This window comes from Peromyscus maniculatus, chromosome 9 (assembly GCF_049852395.1).
Source record: "Peromyscus maniculatus bairdii isolate BWxNUB_F1_BW_parent chromosome 9, HU_Pman_BW_mat_3.1, whole genome shotgun sequence".
NCBI lineage: Eukaryota > Metazoa > Chordata > Mammalia > Rodentia > Cricetidae > Peromyscus > Peromyscus maniculatus.
In genome coordinates, this window is record NC_134860.1 from 119670016 (window position 1) to 119689983 (window position 19968).

Genomic DNA, 19968 nt, shown 5'->3' on the forward strand with positions numbered 1-19968 from the left:
CTGGGACTCTGTAGCCCAGGCTGGCCTCGAACTCACAGAGATCCGCCTGGCTCTGCCTCCCGAGTGCTGGGATTAAAGGCGTGCGCCACCACCGCCCGGCTTAAATTTTTATTTATGTGTATAAGTTTTTTCCTGCCTCAATATCTGTGCACCCCACACATGCCTGGGTTTTGGGCAGAAGAAGGCATCAGATCCTCTGGAACCTAGAGTTAGAGATAGTTGTAAGCAACCATGTGGGTGCTGGGACTTGAACCCAGGTCCTGAGAAAGAGCTGAGCCATCTCTTCCGCCTCTCCTGTATACTTTTTTGTTTTGTTTTGTTTTTTGAGACAGGGTTTCTCTGTGTAACAGCCCTGGCTGTCCTGGAACTCACATTGTAGACCAGGCTGGCCTGGAATTCAACAGAGATCTGCCTGCCTCTGCCTCCCAGGTGCTGGAACTAAACACATGTACCGCCACATCCTGCCTTCTGTACATTTTAAAAGAGAGTTCTGCTTCACACTGTCCCCAGAAAGAACCACTGTTTTGTCTCTGAGACATCTTTTTCTCAGAATAGTTCAATGTGTATAACCATACTCATGTACTTCTATTTTAAACAAGGGTAAGCTTGTATTTGTTTTGCACCTTTCTCAACAGTGTTATCACATCTTTCATGTCAATATGCAGTCATTTTAGTCTTTTTTTTTTTTTTGTAACTTGTAGGGATTATGAATAGCCCATTTATTTTCCAGTTACTTATTTATAAGGATTTATTGTCCAGATTTTTAAAGTTGTTGTTTCTTATTATCTCATGTATGAGGTGTATTTGTGGGGTCAGTGCTTTCTGTCCACCTTTTTATTTACTTATTTATTTATTTATTTATTTATTTATTTATTTATTTATTTATTTTGGTTTTTCGAGACAGGGTTTCTCCGTGTAGCTTTGCGCCTTTCCTGGAACTCACTCTGTAGCCCAGGCTGGCCTCGAACTCAGATTTCACCTGCCTTTGCCTACCGAGTGCTGGGATTAAAGGCGTGCACCACCACTGCCCGGCCTCTGTCCACCTTTACGTGGGCTTAGCTAATTATAATGAGGTTGTCAGATTTGTACATAATACTTCACCCAGTGAGCCATTTTCTGGCTTTCTAAGATGTGGTATTTGTTGTGTTATGAAATATGCTGCATAAATCCTCCATAATCATTTAACTACTGTATCCTATATTGGTTGTTACATAGTTCCTAGATTCTAATGGACTTAAAATTTCTCTTGCTCAGGCTAGAGAGATGGCTTCATGGTTAAGAGCATTGGCTGTTCTTCCAGGGGACCTGAGTTCAATTCCCAGCACCCACATAGCTTCTTACAACCTACCTGTAACTCCAGTTCCAGGGCATCTGACACCCTCACACAGACTCACATGCAGGCAAAACACTAGTGTATATAAAATAAAAATAAATCATAAATTTTTTTTTCTTCATGGCTTAAAGAGTTCTAAAGGACAATTTACTATGCTGAAAAGCATATACAAAAAATATTACTCCTTAAGAATCTCTCTGTTGGGCTGGAGAGATGGCTCAGCGTTTAAGAGCACTGGCTGTTCTTCCAGAGGTCCTGAGTTCAATTCCCAGCAACCACATGGTGGCTCACAACCATCTGTAATGAGATCTGTCGCCCTCTTCTGGCCTGCAGGTGTATATGCAGACAGAACACTGTATACATAATAAATAAATCTTTAAAAAAAAAAAAAAAAAAAGAATCTCTCTGTCTAAGGTAGATATATGAAAGGAGTACAGAAGCCCTGAGTTGACAGCCTGCCTCACAGAGCCTCTGGTGATATTTCTAGTGTCTGTCTGTTAAGGAGTCAGCATGTCTACTTGACTCTTTGTTCTGTTAGGAAAACTCAGTGGATCTGATCCTTCCAGAAGATGAGCTTTGCCTGGGGCAGCATAGCCTAAGTGTTTCCTCACTTGAACTTCTCCTTCCTCTTAGGGACCTTACTGTCCTGTCACTGTCACGGTACTAGTTTCACCTGCTCCCCACGTTATTCACAGTGAACACAGAATGCCCTACAGTTCGTTATCGAAATTGAAATTGGGCTGTCACATTGAAGCAGAGCATCACTAAAGCAGGCCTGTAATACACAGAAATGATAGAAGAGAATCCTGTGGTGACTGGCTGTTCTTTTTCACCATTCTGAGTTCTCGTAGTGAAGGAATGGGTGGTCACCATACCTGGGTGAGGTAGATATAAATTGGTACATTTTCTGGAAATGTCATCCTATGGAAAGATTTCAATTAAGAAGTTACAACAAGCTAGGCATTGGTGGTGCACACTTTTAATCTCAGCACTTGGGAGACAGAGGCAGGTAAATCTCTGGGTTCAAGGCCAGCCTGGTCTACAGAGAGAGTTCCAGGACAGCCAAGGCTAAACAGAGAAACCAGGTCTCAAAAAAAAAAAAAAAAAAAAAAAAAACAGAAAAAGATTAATCCTGGAAAAAAAAAATGCCTGAAGAATAAGGATATATTATAAATAATTTTATAATTAAACTTCACAAGAATAAGCTACAATGTGTAAATTTATTAAATCTTTAGATGTATATAATACAGAAAGTTTCTGGTTCTGGTGGGAACTGTGATGCTTGGCACTCTTCATTGAAGGAGCTGCTAAAATAAGGCTCTCTGAAGACCGTCCAGTGGGTCTTCCCTCACGGTTTCTTGTCTACTTAAATGTTAATGCTCTTTCCTTAGGTTTGATTTTTGCCAAGCATCAGAAGGAAAACGCCCATCTGAAAATCTTGGTCAGGTATTATTCGGGGAAAGAATTGAACCTTCACCATATAAGGTTTGTATTTAGTATTAAATAAAAATTATTTGGTCATAGTTGGGGGGGGAGGTTCTTTTTTGAAACTGTCTCAAATAACTTAGACCTCACAGGTAAGGAGCAATTCTTTTGTTTTGTACCCAGGAGTAATGTTTGTCTTCCTTCTTTTTAAAGTTTATTTTATGTATGTGGGTGTTTTGCCTGCATGTATGTCTGTGCACTACTTAATGTGCCTGATTTTTCCCAAAAGGATCCCTAGGAACTGGAGCTCCAGACTGTTGTGAGCTGCCGTGTTGTGCTGGGAGTCAAAACTGGTCCACTGGAAGCAGCCAGTCCCCTTAACCACTGAGCCATCCCTCCAGCCCCCAGTAGTAATTTCTTAAAGTCATGGTTTAGAAAGGCCCTTCTTCTTTTCTTAGCGTATCACTGATAGGTCTTCCTTACTGAGCTTTGACACAGCTAGTGTTGTGACACAGGATGGAGACTTCTGTCCACCTTGCAGCATGCCTTATTTCTAGTCATGAAAAGGTTGTCTCTGTCACTCTTTATCTGTTACCTTCTGTTTCTCAACAGTGTCTGTAGTTTGCCTCTGTTCCTAAGTGTGATAATCCCTTATCCGGGAGATGAGGTAAAAGTAGAACAGAAGGATAGAGAGAGACATGCACCAAACATTTTTCATGTTCAACCTTTAGACAAGGTCCGTGTTAAACAGGGCGGGAGGCATATGTTCCTGTAGGGATGCTAAGGGCAGTTCCAGGTCATCCTAGGCTACATAGCAAGGTCCTGTCCCCAAACCAAAAAGTGTTAGATTCTTCAGTCCCAAGTTGAAAGAGATTCTTGAAGACTCGGGCATATGAAAACATGGTGTTGGGAGATGGACTTTTTCTTTCCAAACCAGCCATCGGTATTGAGATCTGCGTGCACATGTAAAAGCAACAGTGACGACCAGTAGCAGAGGAGACTCCACCTCGCTCCTCAGCTTTGCCACTTCTTTTCTGTAACCTCTGTCTAGGTCAGAAAAACACAGCATAAGACATATGGGGTCATAAAGCCTCCTTCACAACTGAACACGCACTCATTCGTTTTCTGGGTTAAGCATTTGTTGGTTAGCTGCTTTTTGTGTACCCCAGGCACTGTTGCAGATGGAGAATATAACAGTAGGTCTTCTGTATTGATGGCAAGGAGGAGATCGGAGACAACTAAAGTGTGTCGTGTCCATTACTTGGAAAGAACTCTTGAAAATAAAGCAGAATGTGGACAGAGAATTTGCAATTTTAAATACTTACTGAGAGGTGACATTTAAAAATGTAAATTTAAAAAGCCTCACTGAGAAGGTGACATTTGAATAAAAGACCTTAAAAATAAGTAAGAGAGTAAGCCACGTGAATGCTTAGGGAAAGTATTTTAGAGGCAGGAAGCAAATGCCAGTCCCCAGGTGTGAACTTGCCTGGAGTATTCAGGGTATACAAATAAACCAGTACAACTTGAGCAAGTGAGTGATACAGAGACTAGTATGAGAGATTAAGGCAAAAGAGTTATGGGGCTGCATGATACAGGAAACATAGGTCAGTGGTAGAGCACTTGCTAGTATGCTTGAGACCCTGGGTTCAGTCCTTAGCATCATCAGAAGCAACAATGACAAAAACTTTGGGCCCTTCACATCTGAGCAGAATTGGAGATTTTTGCATAAGCTTGGATCTTACCAGTCACCCACTGTAGGGGACATGTTGAGAACAGACTTGATGTAAGGAGAAAAGCTGGGAAGTAGTTAGGAGATTTTATAGCCATCCAGATAGGACTTTAGACCTTAGGGATGGCTAGAAGGGAAGAGATGGTAGAGTAGTTAGACCCTTAGAATCAGCCTGTTTTTTGAAAGTGGAGCCAGAGGGCTCAGAGTGATGGATCAGTGATTAAGAACACTCTTCTGGAAGACAGAGGTTCAGTTTCTTAGCACCCACATAGCGGTTCAAAGCTGTAGCTCCAGTTTCAGGAATCTGACACCCTCTGCTGGCCTCTGTGGGCACTGCATACTTGGGTTGCACCATGTGCAGGCAAAGCATAGACACAAAAATCACAAAAAAGAGAATTAGCTAAGGAATAGGGTACAGATTGGGATTTTCATTTCCTAAGGCAGAAAAAACAAAAATGGGGTGAGCACACACAAACGCACGCATGCACACCCTACCCCTCCTTTGGTCTTTTTACTTTCCTTTACAGTTGAACACAGAAATTGGGTCAGCTAACTCCAGTTACCACTGGAGTTAAGGCGTGGGATTGACTGTTGTATGACTGGTAGCAGAGGTAATGTCTGTCTCTGTTTATTTAATTCTGACATCTGTGCCTCTGATTCTGTAGTATGAATGCTTTTGTGTTACTACCTTTCACTTACTAAAAATGAACCTTAAGGTCAAAATAATGGTATAAATACTCTGTCTTAGAAGTAGTGCTGGTGAAAATTAAACTGTTGGCTGACAGATGGCAGCAGTGGACTACACTTCAACATTCGCCATCAGCTAACGGACAGCAGCTGGTGTGGGGTGTTAGTAAATAACATATGCAGGAGTAGACCACTAGCCAGGTGCTGTAGTGCATGCCTACAGAGATCCCAGCATCTGGGAGGCGGGGGTAAATAGAAGGATCTTCAGTGTGAGATCAGACTGTAACATAGTAAGACCTTGTTTCAAAAAAACAACAACAAAAGTGGCAGTCAAGTGGGCTATTTAGAAATGAAACGTAATTTTTTCATCACAGATTATTATGGTTTATTTATATGGTTGATAGGTCACAGGCTTCTAAAAATACAAAGAAGTCTGTATAGGGGATATTTGGTTTTGGTCTTGGTTCTGGAGGGTGAACCAGAGCCTCATGCTCACTGCTGGTCTTGTGCTCTGCCAGTGTGTTCTGCCCCCCACCCTCCAGCCCAGGAAAACATTTTAAAATTAACACTTAAAGGGCTCATAGTAAATCAGTGTGAACCTATCATAAAATGTTCTGCAAATGTTGTTTATTTATATATATGAAGTAAATTTTGGGCTCAAAATTGGAGGAACTTCTAGTTTTTAAATTTGATTTTAAAAATTACTAATCTTTATTTTACCATTTTTATAAATAGAATTCTGAAAATGAGCAGTCTTTAAACTTGTGTAAAGGGTCATGTCTGCTTTGCTTTTACATGTTCAAATATGACATTGTGGTCGCTGATGAGTCTCCTGTCGAACATTTGTTTGATTGTTACCTGTCCACTTGGACGCCAGCATAGAAACCTTGGGTCCTTGTTACTAGAAGCTGTCAGCTCCAGAAGTTTAGAATGTGCCTATGGGGAAACTGTTCTACCTTTTTCTTCTAGATCGTCAGAACATGAAAGAAAAACTTGTGATAAGAAAAGTTGCAGACTTAACTTTATGGAGAAGCAGATTGAAGTTTCAGTGTAATTGAGTGAGCTGTAGTGGATTTTAGATGTTTATCGCCAGCCAGTATTGATGACCTAAGAAATTCTCTTGTCTTAGGAAAAACCTGTATCTTTTTGGATAATTTTTGTTAATATACTACTTTTTTCTTTTTGTACAGTTCACATTTAATAAGATGGAAACCTGCAAGCTTGTTTGCACAAAAACATACCATACGGAGAAGGCTGAAGACAAACAAAAGTTAGACTTCTTGAAAAAAAGTATGCTACTGAACTATCAGCATCACTGGTGAGACAGAGGTTCAGCGCTCGGGGCTTTTACGATGAAATTTCAATTTCATTGTCTATTAAAGTCACTTGTAGGTGCATCAAATACAGCAGATTAACTGACTTGTCCCTGCCAGAGCAGTCCTCATGCAGTTTAAAGTGTTGTCGCTCCTCTGTGCATAGATCACGATTGTGTCAGGTGCCCTACTCAGCCCCGCGGCACTGCTTCCTTAGTCGTGTGTGGTTAGCACGGGAGTAAGTTTATGCTGTGGGGAAGAGAAAAACCATCAATTAGTTCATTCTGTGGGCCAAGAGAAGGAACATTAGCAAAACCAAATTTGTAAGTAGTATCTTCTTACAGATCAAATCTATTTCATGTTTTGTAACCATGGTGCAACATTAACAAGTTTCTTAACAGTGTGTGTTGAAACCAAAAAGCATTTCATTTTGATTTTGAGTAGTATGCACTTGTTATCCAGTATTTGTAGCTGAAGTTTTCTCCAGTCATGCCCAGCCCCACGGACCCCGCAGCTGCTTATAAAATAATCACTCAGAAGCTTATATTAATTAAAACTGCTCGGCCATTAGCTCAGCCCTACCACTGACTACCTCTTACACTTAAACTCAGCCCATTTCTGTTAATCTGTATGTCGCCATGCGTTCCATGGCTTTCCCTCTGTTTGTCATTACATGCTGCTCCCTGGACGTCAGGCTGGCGTCTGCTGACTCAGCTTTCCTCTTCCTAGAATTCTCTTTGAATTTCCCGCCTGCCTCTAAACTGTCTTGACATAGGCCAAATGGCTTTATTTATCAACCAACCAGAGCAGTACATGTTTGCAGCCTACAGAATGACATTTCCCCATCAAGTATTCAAATGTAAAACACTTTAAAGGCTCTCCAAATCCACCTTTTTCAAAATAATTTTACTTACACATGCCTGTGTTTTGTGTAGATTCATGTGCGTTTTTCCTTTATAGAAACCAGGTTGCTACTGGTTACCAGCATTCTCTCTTCTTCACGCCTTGAATATGGTATTGGTGTCTCAAGCTGGAAAGTTTATACACTCCTAGGAAGATGAGGGGCTCTGGACCCCAGTTCAGACTTGGGGTACTATGGCCCCTCACCACTGTCTGCTCAATTCCTGTGTGCCAGGCTCAGAGCAAAGGATTCCTAGTCAGGGAAGTCTTGGAGCATGTGTCCATTCATGAGCTTGTTGGTCAGCTGGTTTATTCTGATGAACACCGGGCCTTGAGCCCTGTTGAAGTAAGTGTCCTTAGACAAGCAGGGCCCTCGGAGGAGAAGGAAGGAGGGAGGGAGGGAAGGGGTGCTGCCAGGAGCGTGTGGTGCACCACATCAGTGGCGCCGACCGTCGTGGTACCGAGGCCTCACTACCTAAGCTGCTATGCAGACACAGCGCTAGACCAGTGGGAGTTGGGAGCCATTTTTACTTGGTTGCTTTCTTTCCTTCAAAGTATTCTTTATGCTTAAAAGAATATTTAAAGTCCTGTTTTAGTATTTGTTTCACTTAGCCCTTCTCACCTTCATCTATTCTAGTGGTTCATTTGTTGACTGAAGCACAGACCTCTCAAGCCTGTGATTATTTTAGCTCTCTCTTGTACCATTCTGTTCTGAGCGTACTGCTTAGACTCTGGGTCCTGGAGATAATGGAAGCAGGGACTAGGGGTGTGGTTTGGTGGCAGAATGTGCAAGGCCCTTCCTTACATGGTTCTGTCCCAGTTCTGTAGGTGAGAGAGAGAACAGAAGCATTGATCCTCAGCAGCACCCATACGGGAAGATACTGAGAAATCTAGCTAATCTTTGCAATTGCTCTAGGTCCTATTTCAATGCCAGGATATATACGTTACTGAGAAGAAAAGCTGTGTAAAGTAGTTTACAGAGTTCAAGGTGTTCACTAGTACAATTTACTAAGCAGTTTGTAAAGGCAGTTGCCAACAAATGACGGCTTTAAAAAGTCAGCTGGAAAAGTACTGTTAATAATAGTTTTTGCTGTTGAATTGGAAAGTTTGTGATATCAAGTCTGCATCATGAACAGGAATTTGGAGACTAGTAATTCTAGGCTTTAGTCCTTGAGCCCCAGGTCACTCTATTTTTGGAAACATTGATTCTCAATGGTGAGTTTACTGAAACTGAGTTGAGTATGTTTCTATTTTAGAAGGCTTATGCTAAATAACTTAACTTTAAGCAGAACTGGCAGAAATTAAATGTGTCTCTCAGAATTTGAAAGACCTTCAGAAGTACTGAATTCTTATGGAGCCTTATTGTGATTTGTAGTTCATTTCATTTTATTCGTTGTACCAAGCTGCTTTAGGGAGGCTATGATTATTTTCTAAATTATTAAGCAGTATATGCTTGCAAAAAAACCCACAAGTGGTACAGAAAAATATTAAATAGCAAGTAAGAGTTGTCTGGCACTGCCAGCTATTATTCTGTCCCCTCCTGGGTAGCACTGTATGTTGCTGCCTGTTTTCAGACTTCTGCATCTGTGGGTATGTGAAAGGGCGGATGTAGTTAGAAAATAACAAAGCTGACATACCACTGTGCTCTTTATTCTGTTACGTGCTTCTCTTGTTTAAAGAAACACTAGGCATTTTCCCAGGTCAGATTCCTTTTTTTTTCTCCTACAGAACATTATAACCATATACATAATTTCGTCTTTCTCATTATAGAGAAAGGTTAATGGGATATAGTTTTCTTATTTGAGTTGCGTACTTTTCTGTTTTTACTTGGGTCATTAACAGTGGGTTTGAGATCTTTGGGGCTGACTTTATCATAGCTGGAGCAGCTCTGTCATTGCAGGGCCTGTTTTGATCCCCACATTGGTACCTGAACTCCCTTCAGCTGTCCCTCTGCCTTGGGGGGGGGGGGGGCACGTGTGTGACTGAAGACCAAGTATAGGGTCTTACTCAGGCTTAGAAAGCACTGTACTACTGAGCCACACCCCAGCCCTTTGTGGTGTGTTACAAATACAGTCATCCTCAACTAGTTGCCTTAGTACTTTCAGTTCAATGACATAGAACCTTTACACTGCAGCTCATGGTATAGAAAGGGACTTTGAAGCTGACCTGAGCACATTTCACCTCAGATCCTACCGGTCCAACAAAGGGGAGTGATGTGCACAGTCTTCATTAATGTAAATCTGCTGTGTTAAACCACACAGTAGGACTTTATTGCCAAGTTTCACTCCTTTTTGCTACAGTTTTGGCTATTCCAGTCTAATGAACAGCTTTTATAAATGAATTGTTGAGAAATTAAATTCTTTATACTGAAGTACTGTTGGTGGCAGTGTTTCCCACAGTGGCCCTGGAATGTGGGGAGGAAGCTTCCTCTACACTGAAGGAGTTCTTTCTGTAGACCGTTAGACCAGTCACCCACTGTTACCCTTGCATTCTTCTTCCACACTCTTTTGCACTGTGGCAAATTGGAAATAGGGTTGAATTATTTTGTGTTAGAAATTAAGTACTGCTTTCTGACATACCTAGGAAAGCAGTCATTTTAAATGATATTCTTAAATTTTTCTTACATTGATTTCTAAGGCTTTCTCTTTCTGTTTAGCACATTCTAATAACTCAAATAGCTTTTAACATCAAGGCATTAAATAAATTACAAATAAGTGAAATGTTTTTTTAAAAACCCCAGTTGCCTCTGACTTCCTTACTGCAGCTAGCACTCTGATTTTTATGGCATTTTCTTTCTAGTTGGCTAGCATAAAGACATTCTGTGTTGGCTGTATGCACTCACTGGTTATACTTCATTCTGTCTAAAGCAACTGACTGATTATTTAGTTCCCCACAAAACTCTGAATTATTTATATAGCATTGTTTTATGTTTCTAATATTTTATAATGTTATAGTCTTTGGGGTATAATAATAAACAGCTTAACAGTATAGGTGATTCTAAAATTTGGTACACAGAGTGCTATTAAGTAGCACTTAAATATGACAAGGCATGTTTTATTAGGTCATTAACATACACCTTGGGTGAATATAGAGTCATAATTTTACTTCCTAGGGCACACATTAATTAAAAAATAAAACATGCCCTGGAGTGTAGTCTTATGACTGTAATACAGCTAGTATATTTTGGCTAATTTTTTATTTTGTACCCTGCAGTGTGTTCTAAGCATAGAGGACCACATGCCTGGACTATAATGCAACTTCACAATGCTACAGAACTTCATTATTCTTTTAATGCTTTTTCACTATAAACTTTGAAAGATTTTGTTCTTTTGCTTTATAGCAGTATTTCTTTTATAAATCACTTGGATTTATAAGTTTTAAGAGAAAATACTGTAATTTCCACTTATATTCTGTGCTCTTTAGTTAAATTTCATCTCGCAGCTATATTCTTTGCCTTTCTGTTGAGATGCTGTAATAAACACCATTTATGTTTATCTAATAAGCTCCTAAGGAGCCAGATACATTCATTGCTCTGCACCTGTTTCAAGCTTCAAGTGCTTTGCTGAAGGTAAAAATTATGCTCAAGTGCCTAGATGATGTCATTAAATTCACAGCTACAATAGGCTGATTGATAGAACTCCTACATGCATTTATAGTTTCAAAGCCTGTGAAAAATCTGTTCTTACACAGTATATCATAGATTTCATCAAAACATTTTTGAATTTGGAATCTTAAGACATTTAGAAGCCAGGCAGTAGTGGTTCACAACTGTAATTCTAGCACTTAGGAGGCAGAGGCAGGCGGATTCCTGAGTTCAAGACCAGCCTGGTCTACAGAGTGAGTTCCAGTACAGCCAGGACTACACAGAGAAACCTTGTCTCGATAAAAGCCAAACCAAAACAAAAAAGACATTTAGAAATGTTTACATTTTCTAAAATGATGACGTTAATTTAAGCAATACTTGCTAAGTTGTGTTTACTAGGTTCTCTTCTAACTTGACTTGTATTTACGTGCACAGGATTGTGGATAACATGCCTGTAACGTGGTGTTATGATGTCGAAGATGGTCAGAGATTCTGTAATCCTGGATTTCCTATTGGCTGTTACATTACAGATAAAGGCCATGCAAAAGATGCCTGTGTTATTAGTGTAAGTCTGTGGTAAACTTTACACTGCTTTTTAGAAGGAGAATTTGATCTTTAAACAAAATTGTTACAGGCATAGAATGAATACAGTTAGATGTTCTCAAGCACATTACTTAGATCTTAAATTTAAGGCAGATTAAAACTGCAAATTTAACTCTAGAATTAAAATAATTCAGATTCAGTTCAACATTTACAGTCTCTTATGATAGTTGTGTATTAAAGGCTAACTTTTTATTCTAACTCAATTAAAAGTTGGATTCTGTGGCTGGAGGGACGGCTCACCTCTAATGACTGCATAGTGCTTTTGCAGAGGACCTGAGTCTGAGTCCCAGCACCCATGTCAGGTGGCTCACAAAAGCCTAGCACTCCATTTCCGGGAGACTTCTGGCTTGCAAGAACACTGGCACTCAAGACACACAATGCTCAAATACTCATAGAGATCTGCCCGTCTCTGCCTCCTGAGTGCTGAGATTGAAGGCATGCACTGCTATGCCCCGCTAAAAATAAATCTTTTAAAAAAATGTTTTTAATTTAAAAAAAAAAGTTAGACTCAGGACTGGTGAGATGGCTCAGTAGGTAAATATGCCTGATGACCTGAGTTCAGTTCCCAGAACCCATATGGAAAAAGGAGATAACTGACCCCCGAGGTTTTCCTCAGATCTCCACACTTATTCCCACACATATACAATAAAATGTAACTTTTAAAAAGGTCTAGCCATAAAACACTTTTAGAGCGGAGGTAGAGTGATTAAGGAAGCAAGGAAAAACTGCTAGTGGTGGTGGGGCTCCGAGGGAGGAGCCTCTGATGCGTCAATCTTCTGCACTAAACCCTGTAGATCCTGGGGTGTCAGAGGCTTCTCCCCAAGTTAATGAATTTATTTCACAAAAGCTTGAGAATATACTTTTTTAAGACCTGTTTGTCTTAAGTCCTGCTTTTATGATGAAATTGGAGTACTAAGAGCAGGGGCATTGATATGGAATTGTTACTAAGATCAATATGTAATAGTCACTAATTCTGTATTGTTATTATTAACACTGGGTATATGAGGTGTTCGTATACTCAGACACTCTGATGTACTTTCTTAATGGATATGACCTGGTAAGTTAGCATCAATCTCATTATATTGATTAATCCTCTTGTGAAAGTTGAGCAAAGGTACTTGAGTAGGTTAGGTTATTTATTTAAACAGATTACAGATTTTTGGAGAAGAGGTGTGATTAAATGTGGACAGTTTTGTATATTCATAGTATTTCTTTTTTAACATGTTACTGTAATTGAAAAGCTATAAAATACTAGTTACCTAGTTTAAGCAGAGAATAGTTTTATGTAAAATTAAAACCTTAGAAAGCATCATTTACCTTCTCCACTTAATTTTGGCTTATAAGGACTTCAGACTTAAAGCCTTAGCATTTTAATAGGGAAGGATTAAAATTTCATTTGAACTTAAGTGTCCGTTTGTTACTGTAGTCATTGTGAAGTACTGTGCTTGATTCTCCCTTGGGCAGTGTTCTGTCTTTAACCTTAAGTTCTGTTTCACAGTCAGAATTCCATGAAAGAGATACTTTCTACATCTTCAATCATGTTGACATCAAAATACATTATCATGTTGTTGAAACTGGGTCCATGGGAGCAAGATTAGTAGCTGCTAAACTTGAACCAAAAAGGTAAATACACAAGTAGGTTAAAGAAACAAAAATTATTGCAGCCATATGTGGTGGCTCACACTTAGAATCTTAGCACTTTGGGAGGTTGAGGTAGGAGGATTGAGATGAGTGCAAAGCATTGTGAGTTCTAAGCTAGCCTGGCCTCAATAACTCCCCTTACCCCAACAAAACAGACACAAGTGAAACATAGATCTAAAGAATAATTATTTTGAGATCAAGCTCTTATTTCTTAATCATTCTGACATTTACAAATTAATTACAGTGAGAACTCCCTTCATTCGGTATAATGTTTCTGAGATTTTTAGAGGCTGCCCAGAGAAACAGCAATTATTATTTCTCTGTAATAGGGAAGTGGTCAGATTGAGATGCCTTCCTTTCTGCATTTTGTTTTGTTTTTTGTTCAGAAATTTTCACAGCTTTTTCACACTGAGTGGTTTGTGGTAGAAAAGCATCTCTTCAGTGACAGAAAGCTTTCCTGCCCTGAGGCCCATGTGGCTGTTGGAACTATCATTTGAAAGTCTCCATGTCAGCCTTTGCAAGGAAGTCTTTTGAGGTTGTCCCAGTATTAGGGCAAAAGGACCTGTTTTGAACCAGGCATGGTGGTGCACACCTTTGATCCCAGCACTCGGGAGGCAGAGGCAGATGGATCTCTGAGTTTGAGGCCAGCCTGGTCTACAGAGTGAGTTCCAAGACAGCTAGAGCTACACAGAGAAATCCTGTCTCAAGAAAGAAAGAAAATAAAGCACTTGTTTTGGTTGTGGGTTGTATTTTTCCCATGACTTTTCTTGCCACTGAGTTAGCCGTGTTTTCATGCTATTAGTGGTAAAGCAATGCATGGCATACTAAAATGCAGTTAATTTAAAAGTCCCCGTGACATGTGCCTGTAGTCCCAGCACATGGTTGAAGTGGGAGGGTCACTTGGGTCTAGAAATCAAGACCAGCATAAGCATCATGGCAAGACACTATCTGTTTTTGGGGGGAGCGGGGGTGTTTCGAGACAGGGTTTCTCTGTGTAGCTTTGTTGCCTGTCCTGGATCTCGATCTGTAGACCTGGCTGGCCTCGAACTCACAGAGATCTGCCTGGCTCTGCCTCTCAAATGCTGGGATTAAAGGCGTGCGCCACCACTGCCCAGTGGTAAGATCCTATCTTAAAAGAGGAGTGGGGCTTCTGTGTTCTTTTAAATGAAAGGGTTCAGATTTTTGTTTATAATTGAATCCCATTATTTCCATGCAGTAAATATGCTGTGAAGTGTGATGTGAGGACCAATGAGATGGCTCAGTTGTAAAAGTGTTTTCCAAGGAAATCCATGGTGGAAGGAGAGGCCTGACTCCTCAAAAGTGTTCCACAACTTCAACACACACACACACACACACACACACACACACACACACACACACACACACACAAATAGTCAAATTTGAGACAAGTTTTATAATATGGTATGAATGATGTCATCTTTAATGGTCAGTGCATTCTGAAATATAGAGAAAATTTATGACCTGTATTTTACCTCTTTTTCTAAACTGAACTTTATCATTATCTTGCCAAAATGTTTCTTCCCACAGCTTCAAACATACTCATATAGATAAACCAGACTGCTCTGGACCCCCCATGGATATAAGTAACAAGGCTTCTGGGGAGATCAAAATTGCCTATACTTACTCTATTAGTTTTGAGGTAAGTTTGTTTTTAATCTTTAGTATAATTCAGAAATTGGTTTTAAATATGTACCACTTAACCTAACTAAAAATACTAATGAATAGATAAGCTTTTAATGAGCTGCTTTTTAGAATAGCCTGTCAGTGCACCAAACAACATAATCATTTCTAAAACTAAATTTTGTTTTAAATGAAAAGATAGAGGAAGTTGGAGAATTAATTGTGTTTAGTGTGTCTTACAACTAAGAGATGCATGTAAGACAAGCTGCAAGAAATAGGTATAGAAGGTGATATGAAATGCCAGGTATGTTAGAAGTTTGTGGGAGGCACCATCCTTTTCGTAATGAGCATGAGGGTATCAATTTAAATGGAGAGTGGCATGTTGGGAGGTTTTTTTAAGAGATGTTTTTGTCAGTGGACAAGTTCCTTAGGACGAAAGAGAAGGTGATTGTCAAAAATGTGGGGAAGAATTCCTCCTCTGCTTTTAAATATTTACCTTGACTAGCTAATATAGTTGTGATGTTCAGTGTTCCCCATGTGTAGTATTTAACTCTCAAGGCCAGCACAATAAGCAGTCTGTGTTTTTAGGTAAAACCCCAGTGTGAGTGGCGTTTGCCAGATGTTTAGTGGACCTGGGTTCTAACCGTGGTCTTGTTAGTTATCCCATAGGTACAGTGTAAAGAAGAACTCATTCTGTTCTGTTATTTTCGCAAGAAATTAAATACAGCTCTGGATTTTGGCATTGAAAATCGACTTGTACTAGCTATAATTTAGAGCTGGACTTTTAAAATACAAACATGTAGTTATTGCTGCAATTGTTGCCAGGCCTCTTGGGTTTGTTTTTTGTTTTAAATTCATGGCTTAGTTTCATTCTGTTTGCACTAGATTTGAATAAATCTAAAACTACCTTATCCTCACTAGTAACTCAGGTACTGCTGTTAAAATTGCAAGTGTTGACTGAATAGGAGGGTGAACTATTGAAGAGAATTTTCAGATTCTTAATGTACCTTGTCTGAAGATGCTTAGAGTTTCTTTCTTCCCCCTCCAGGAACAGAAAAACATCAGATGGGCATCTAGATGGGACTATATTTTGGAGTCTATGCCTCATACCCACATTCAGTGGTTTAGGTAAGAGTGCAGATAGTCTGCCTTTGGCTTTCTGCTTGTCCCTGTGAGCATTTCACTCCCTCTCTAGACCTGTTTAGTGTGTTTGGTGGTCTAGACTAGAGTTCAGATCCTGACTTGAAGCCAGTGCTTCAGCCTTCCTGATGCTGCAACACTTGAGTACACTTCCTCATGCTGGAGTGACCCCCAACCAGAAAGTTATTTTTGTTGCTACTTTATAATTTTGCTACTGTTATGAATCATAATGTAAATTTTTTTATAGAGAGGTTTGTCAAAGGGGTCGTAACCCACAGGTTGAGAGTCCCTGCTTTAAGCCATGAGGTGTTTGTCTAGGCGGGCCATCTGTTTCTTCATCTAGACATGTTTAGCTCATGGGAGTGGAGTGATAAAGGATGAGAGATCGAGGGAGGGAGCACGGGCCTTTCATACCAGTACTCGGGAGGCAGAGGCAGGCGGATCTCTGAATTCGAGGCCAGCCTGGTCTACAAAGCGAGTTCCAGGACAACTAGGCCTATTATACAAAGAAAGCCTGTCTGGGGGTGGGGTGGGGGGATGGAGAGATGGAGAGATGGGGTTATTTTATTTTGATTGAGCTGGGGCGGGGGTTGTTGTTGGTGTTTTTGGAGAAGAGGTGTGATTAAATGTGGACAGTTTTGTATATTATATATTCTGTGTAGCCCTGGAACTCACTCTGTAGACCATGCTAGCCTCGAACTCAGAGATCTGCCTGCCTCTGCCTCCCGAGTGCTGGGATTAAGGGCGTGCACCATGGCCGCCCTGATTGAGCTGTTTTCATGTCCACTGTTCTGTGACTAAGCTGCAGTTGCATCCTGATGTGCTTGTTCCCACAGCATAATGAATTCCTTGGTTATTGTTCTCTTCTTATCTGGGATGGTAGCCATGATTATGCTACGCACGCTACATAAAGATATTGCCAGGTATAACCAGATGGACTCTACGGTAAGTGGAAACATTTCATTTAGTCTTTAGATACCACAGAAATTTCAGATGTGGAAACCTTCAGTTGCAGAATGTGAAATATATGAAAAAATAAGAGCTAAAATTTTTCCAAAACAGAAAATCCATAGATTCAAGTGTTTCCCAAACATATAAATAAAATGAATTCTTTGCTTATTTGAACTGAGAGACGCTTTTGTCTATGAACAAAAATACATGGCCACAAACAGATCTACACTGAAGCAGTTTTTGCGGAGATAACTTCGCAGACTGTGAGTAAACAGTAAACTGGAAACAGTTCAGAGAGAGATGGATGAAGAGTTGACAAGGAAATACTTTCTGTACCATTTCGAAACTGAAGGCTTAAAGGACATGAACATGGACAGATTATTTGATGAATGGTATTAGGATAGCATAGGTATTCCTCTGGAAGGAAAAGAAGTAACTGGGCAAAGGACATAAGAAATGTCCCTAATGAAACATTGGAGATGACTTGGCTGTGCAAGCCTGATAGACTGAGCTCAGTCCTCAGAACCCACAGCGGAAGGAGAGAACTGCTCCTGAAAGCTGTCCTCTGACCTCCACATGGACACACAGACTAGTAATACAATTATTTCTGTAATTAGAAAATCCAGGTGGTGATCATTCACAATAAGGAAGGCACACATTACGTGTTCTTTGTTCCCCTTTTCTTTACCCATGTTGGATGATTGAGAGAACACATACACTTTGGATGGCCAGTGAAAATGCAGAGCGGTGCACCCTGTGGAAGGCAAATTATGGAATATCCACACAGTAGAATACTAAACATTTAATAACAACAGTGAGCCAACTAAATATAGCATGAAAAGAAGCTTCAAAATGGTATTAGAATAAAGAAGCAAAGTTGCAAGGTGTGTGTGTGTGTGTGTGTGTGTGTGTGTAAGTAATAGTAAACTGTTTCTACAGGGATAATAAGAACCTAGGTCACATAGATTTTTTTTCCCCAGAAAAAGAAGCCCTTGCACTTTGGACAAAATTTAGCTGTTCTTTGTTGTTTTGTGGTTTTTGTTTTGTTTTGTTTTGTTTTTGAGACAGTGTCTTGTTATATATCCCAGGCTGGCCTTAAATTTGTAATCTTTACTCAGTCTCACTAATACTGGGCTTTGAGGTCTGTGCCACACACACTTAGTTGTGTTTTTTTGTTTGTTTTGTTTTTTTAATTGCAGGGTGTTTTTTTTTTTTTTTTTTTTATGTGCCTTGGTGTTTTGCCATGGGTGTCAGGTCTCCTTGAACTGGAATTATAGACAGTTGTGAGCTGCCATGTAGGTGCTGGGAATTGAACCCAGGTCCTCTAGAAGAGCAGTCAGTGCTCTTAACCACTGAACCATCTCTCTAGTCCCCAAGTATCTATTCAGTAAATAAAAAGTAACCCGAAGCAGTCCTTTATTTAACGCTAGCTCAGCTGGAAAGAGGTGTGTGTGTGTCTCAGCCTCCTATGTTTTATTTTATTTTTTTATTTTATTTTTTTTTTTTTGCTTTTTCCAGACAGGGTTTCTCTGCGCAGCTTTGCACCTTTCCTGGAGCTCACTTGGTAGCCCAGGCTGGCCTCGAACTCACAGAGATCCGCCTGGCTCTGCCTCCCGAGTGCTGGGATTAAAGGCGTGCGCCACCACCGCCCGGCACCTATGTTTTAAACAAACATTTACAAAGCAAAGAAATCAGTAAACCCAGCATCTGCCAACTCAGGTTCAGACATGATTGATCTATAGATTCTAACCTCCCCTCCCCATCCTCCAGTTTTTATTAAACCAATCCCAGGTTAAATTTTATTTAATCTCTTAAAAGACCATGTATGTCTAGTAATACATCAGCTTTGTATTCTGTGTAATGTCCTGGAAGTAAGACCAAAATGCATGTCAAGTGTTTTGTACAAAAAAGGACATACTTTGTTCATTACTGTTATTTTGAGCTAGAGTCCTATCTACATACAACTCTAAGACATATTGAGTTTCAGTTGTTTTATGTTTACTAAAAACAAAAATATGATGTATTAGCAGTAGCACTGCCCACTGGTTAAAAGGATAGAGGGTTTAAATGGGCATTTATGAGAGGGATTCAGATGAACCTAGAGGACTGTCAAGAGGAATGGCTGAAGTAGCCAGTGGAGCACGTTCTACAGGACTAGGAAGCTGCAGTGAAGAAAGGTCATTGAGAAACGGCTGAAAAATTTGTAACAGCCGCAATGTGCTGTGTTTGTATTTTAGCAAAACAGCTTTGGATGTTACCTGGAGAATTGTTTGGAGCAGGATGAGATTAGAAATGCAGAGACCAGTCCAGCGAGTGTTACATATCTCCCCAAAATGAAAGGAGGGACAGATACATCCAGGGGGTATTTAAGAAGTAGGTGGAGCTGGTACTAGAGAAGACAGAAGCCAGAGAGGGCCAGTGGATGACCCCCAGGTTTCTGGTCCAGCTCCTTATAATTGGTTAGAAGGGCCCCTCTGACGGCTGTACTAAGGGTCAGCTGAACAGGAACAACCGCAGAAACAGGCCTGTTGAGTGTAGCTGAACCAAAGAGGAGGAGGGAGTGTGACATGTGGGCATGTTGTGATGCTGAGGCACAAGAGGAGAATGACTCGGGCTTTGGGAGGCCGAGCAGTTGGCAGGTGGTGTTGTCATCTAGAGGAGACTTGGTGGGATGAGGATTCTGTAGTTGTGTTTATCATGTCTTGTCAAGCAGTCGGGGGGAGCTGTTGACTCAGTACATACGTGTATGACAGATGCAGTTTGGGCGTGCAGTACAAACATGTTAGAGCTAGGTTTACTCCCCCAGTTCGTTGTTTACACAGAATCATGTTGTCTGTGTAAAGTTTCTCCGGCCTCAGTCTCTTTTCCTTGACGGTGCTGAGGATCTTACAGAGGGCCTTGTGTGTGGTAGGCAGTTTTCCGAAGACTTCAGTATATAACATTCCTTTAGAAACAATTCTAGAAAGCTGTTTAAAACTCCATGTTTAACGTTCTGTTCTTCATAACTGAAGTAATTAACATA

At 40.4% G+C, this 19968-nt stretch overlaps 1 protein-coding gene across 1 annotated transcript in view; it reads left to right on the plus strand.

Moving 5' to 3' along the window:
* The window catches only part of Tm9sf2 (transmembrane 9 superfamily member 2), a 62437-nt gene that overhangs the window by 26098 nt on the left and 16371 nt on the right, over window positions 1–19968 (plus strand). The window contains exons 3-9 of the mRNA XM_006978775.4: window positions 2725–2818; window positions 6365–6492; window positions 11406–11535; window positions 13072–13196; window positions 14763–14874; window positions 15904–15983; window positions 16832–16940. Of these exons, the coding sequence (XP_006978837.1) occupies window positions 2725–2818; window positions 6365–6492; window positions 11406–11535; window positions 13072–13196; window positions 14763–14874; window positions 15904–15983; window positions 16832–16940 (778 nt within the window). The remainder of the gene's footprint in view (window positions 1–2724; window positions 2819–6364; window positions 6493–11405; window positions 11536–13071; window positions 13197–14762; window positions 14875–15903; window positions 15984–16831; window positions 16941–19968) is intronic.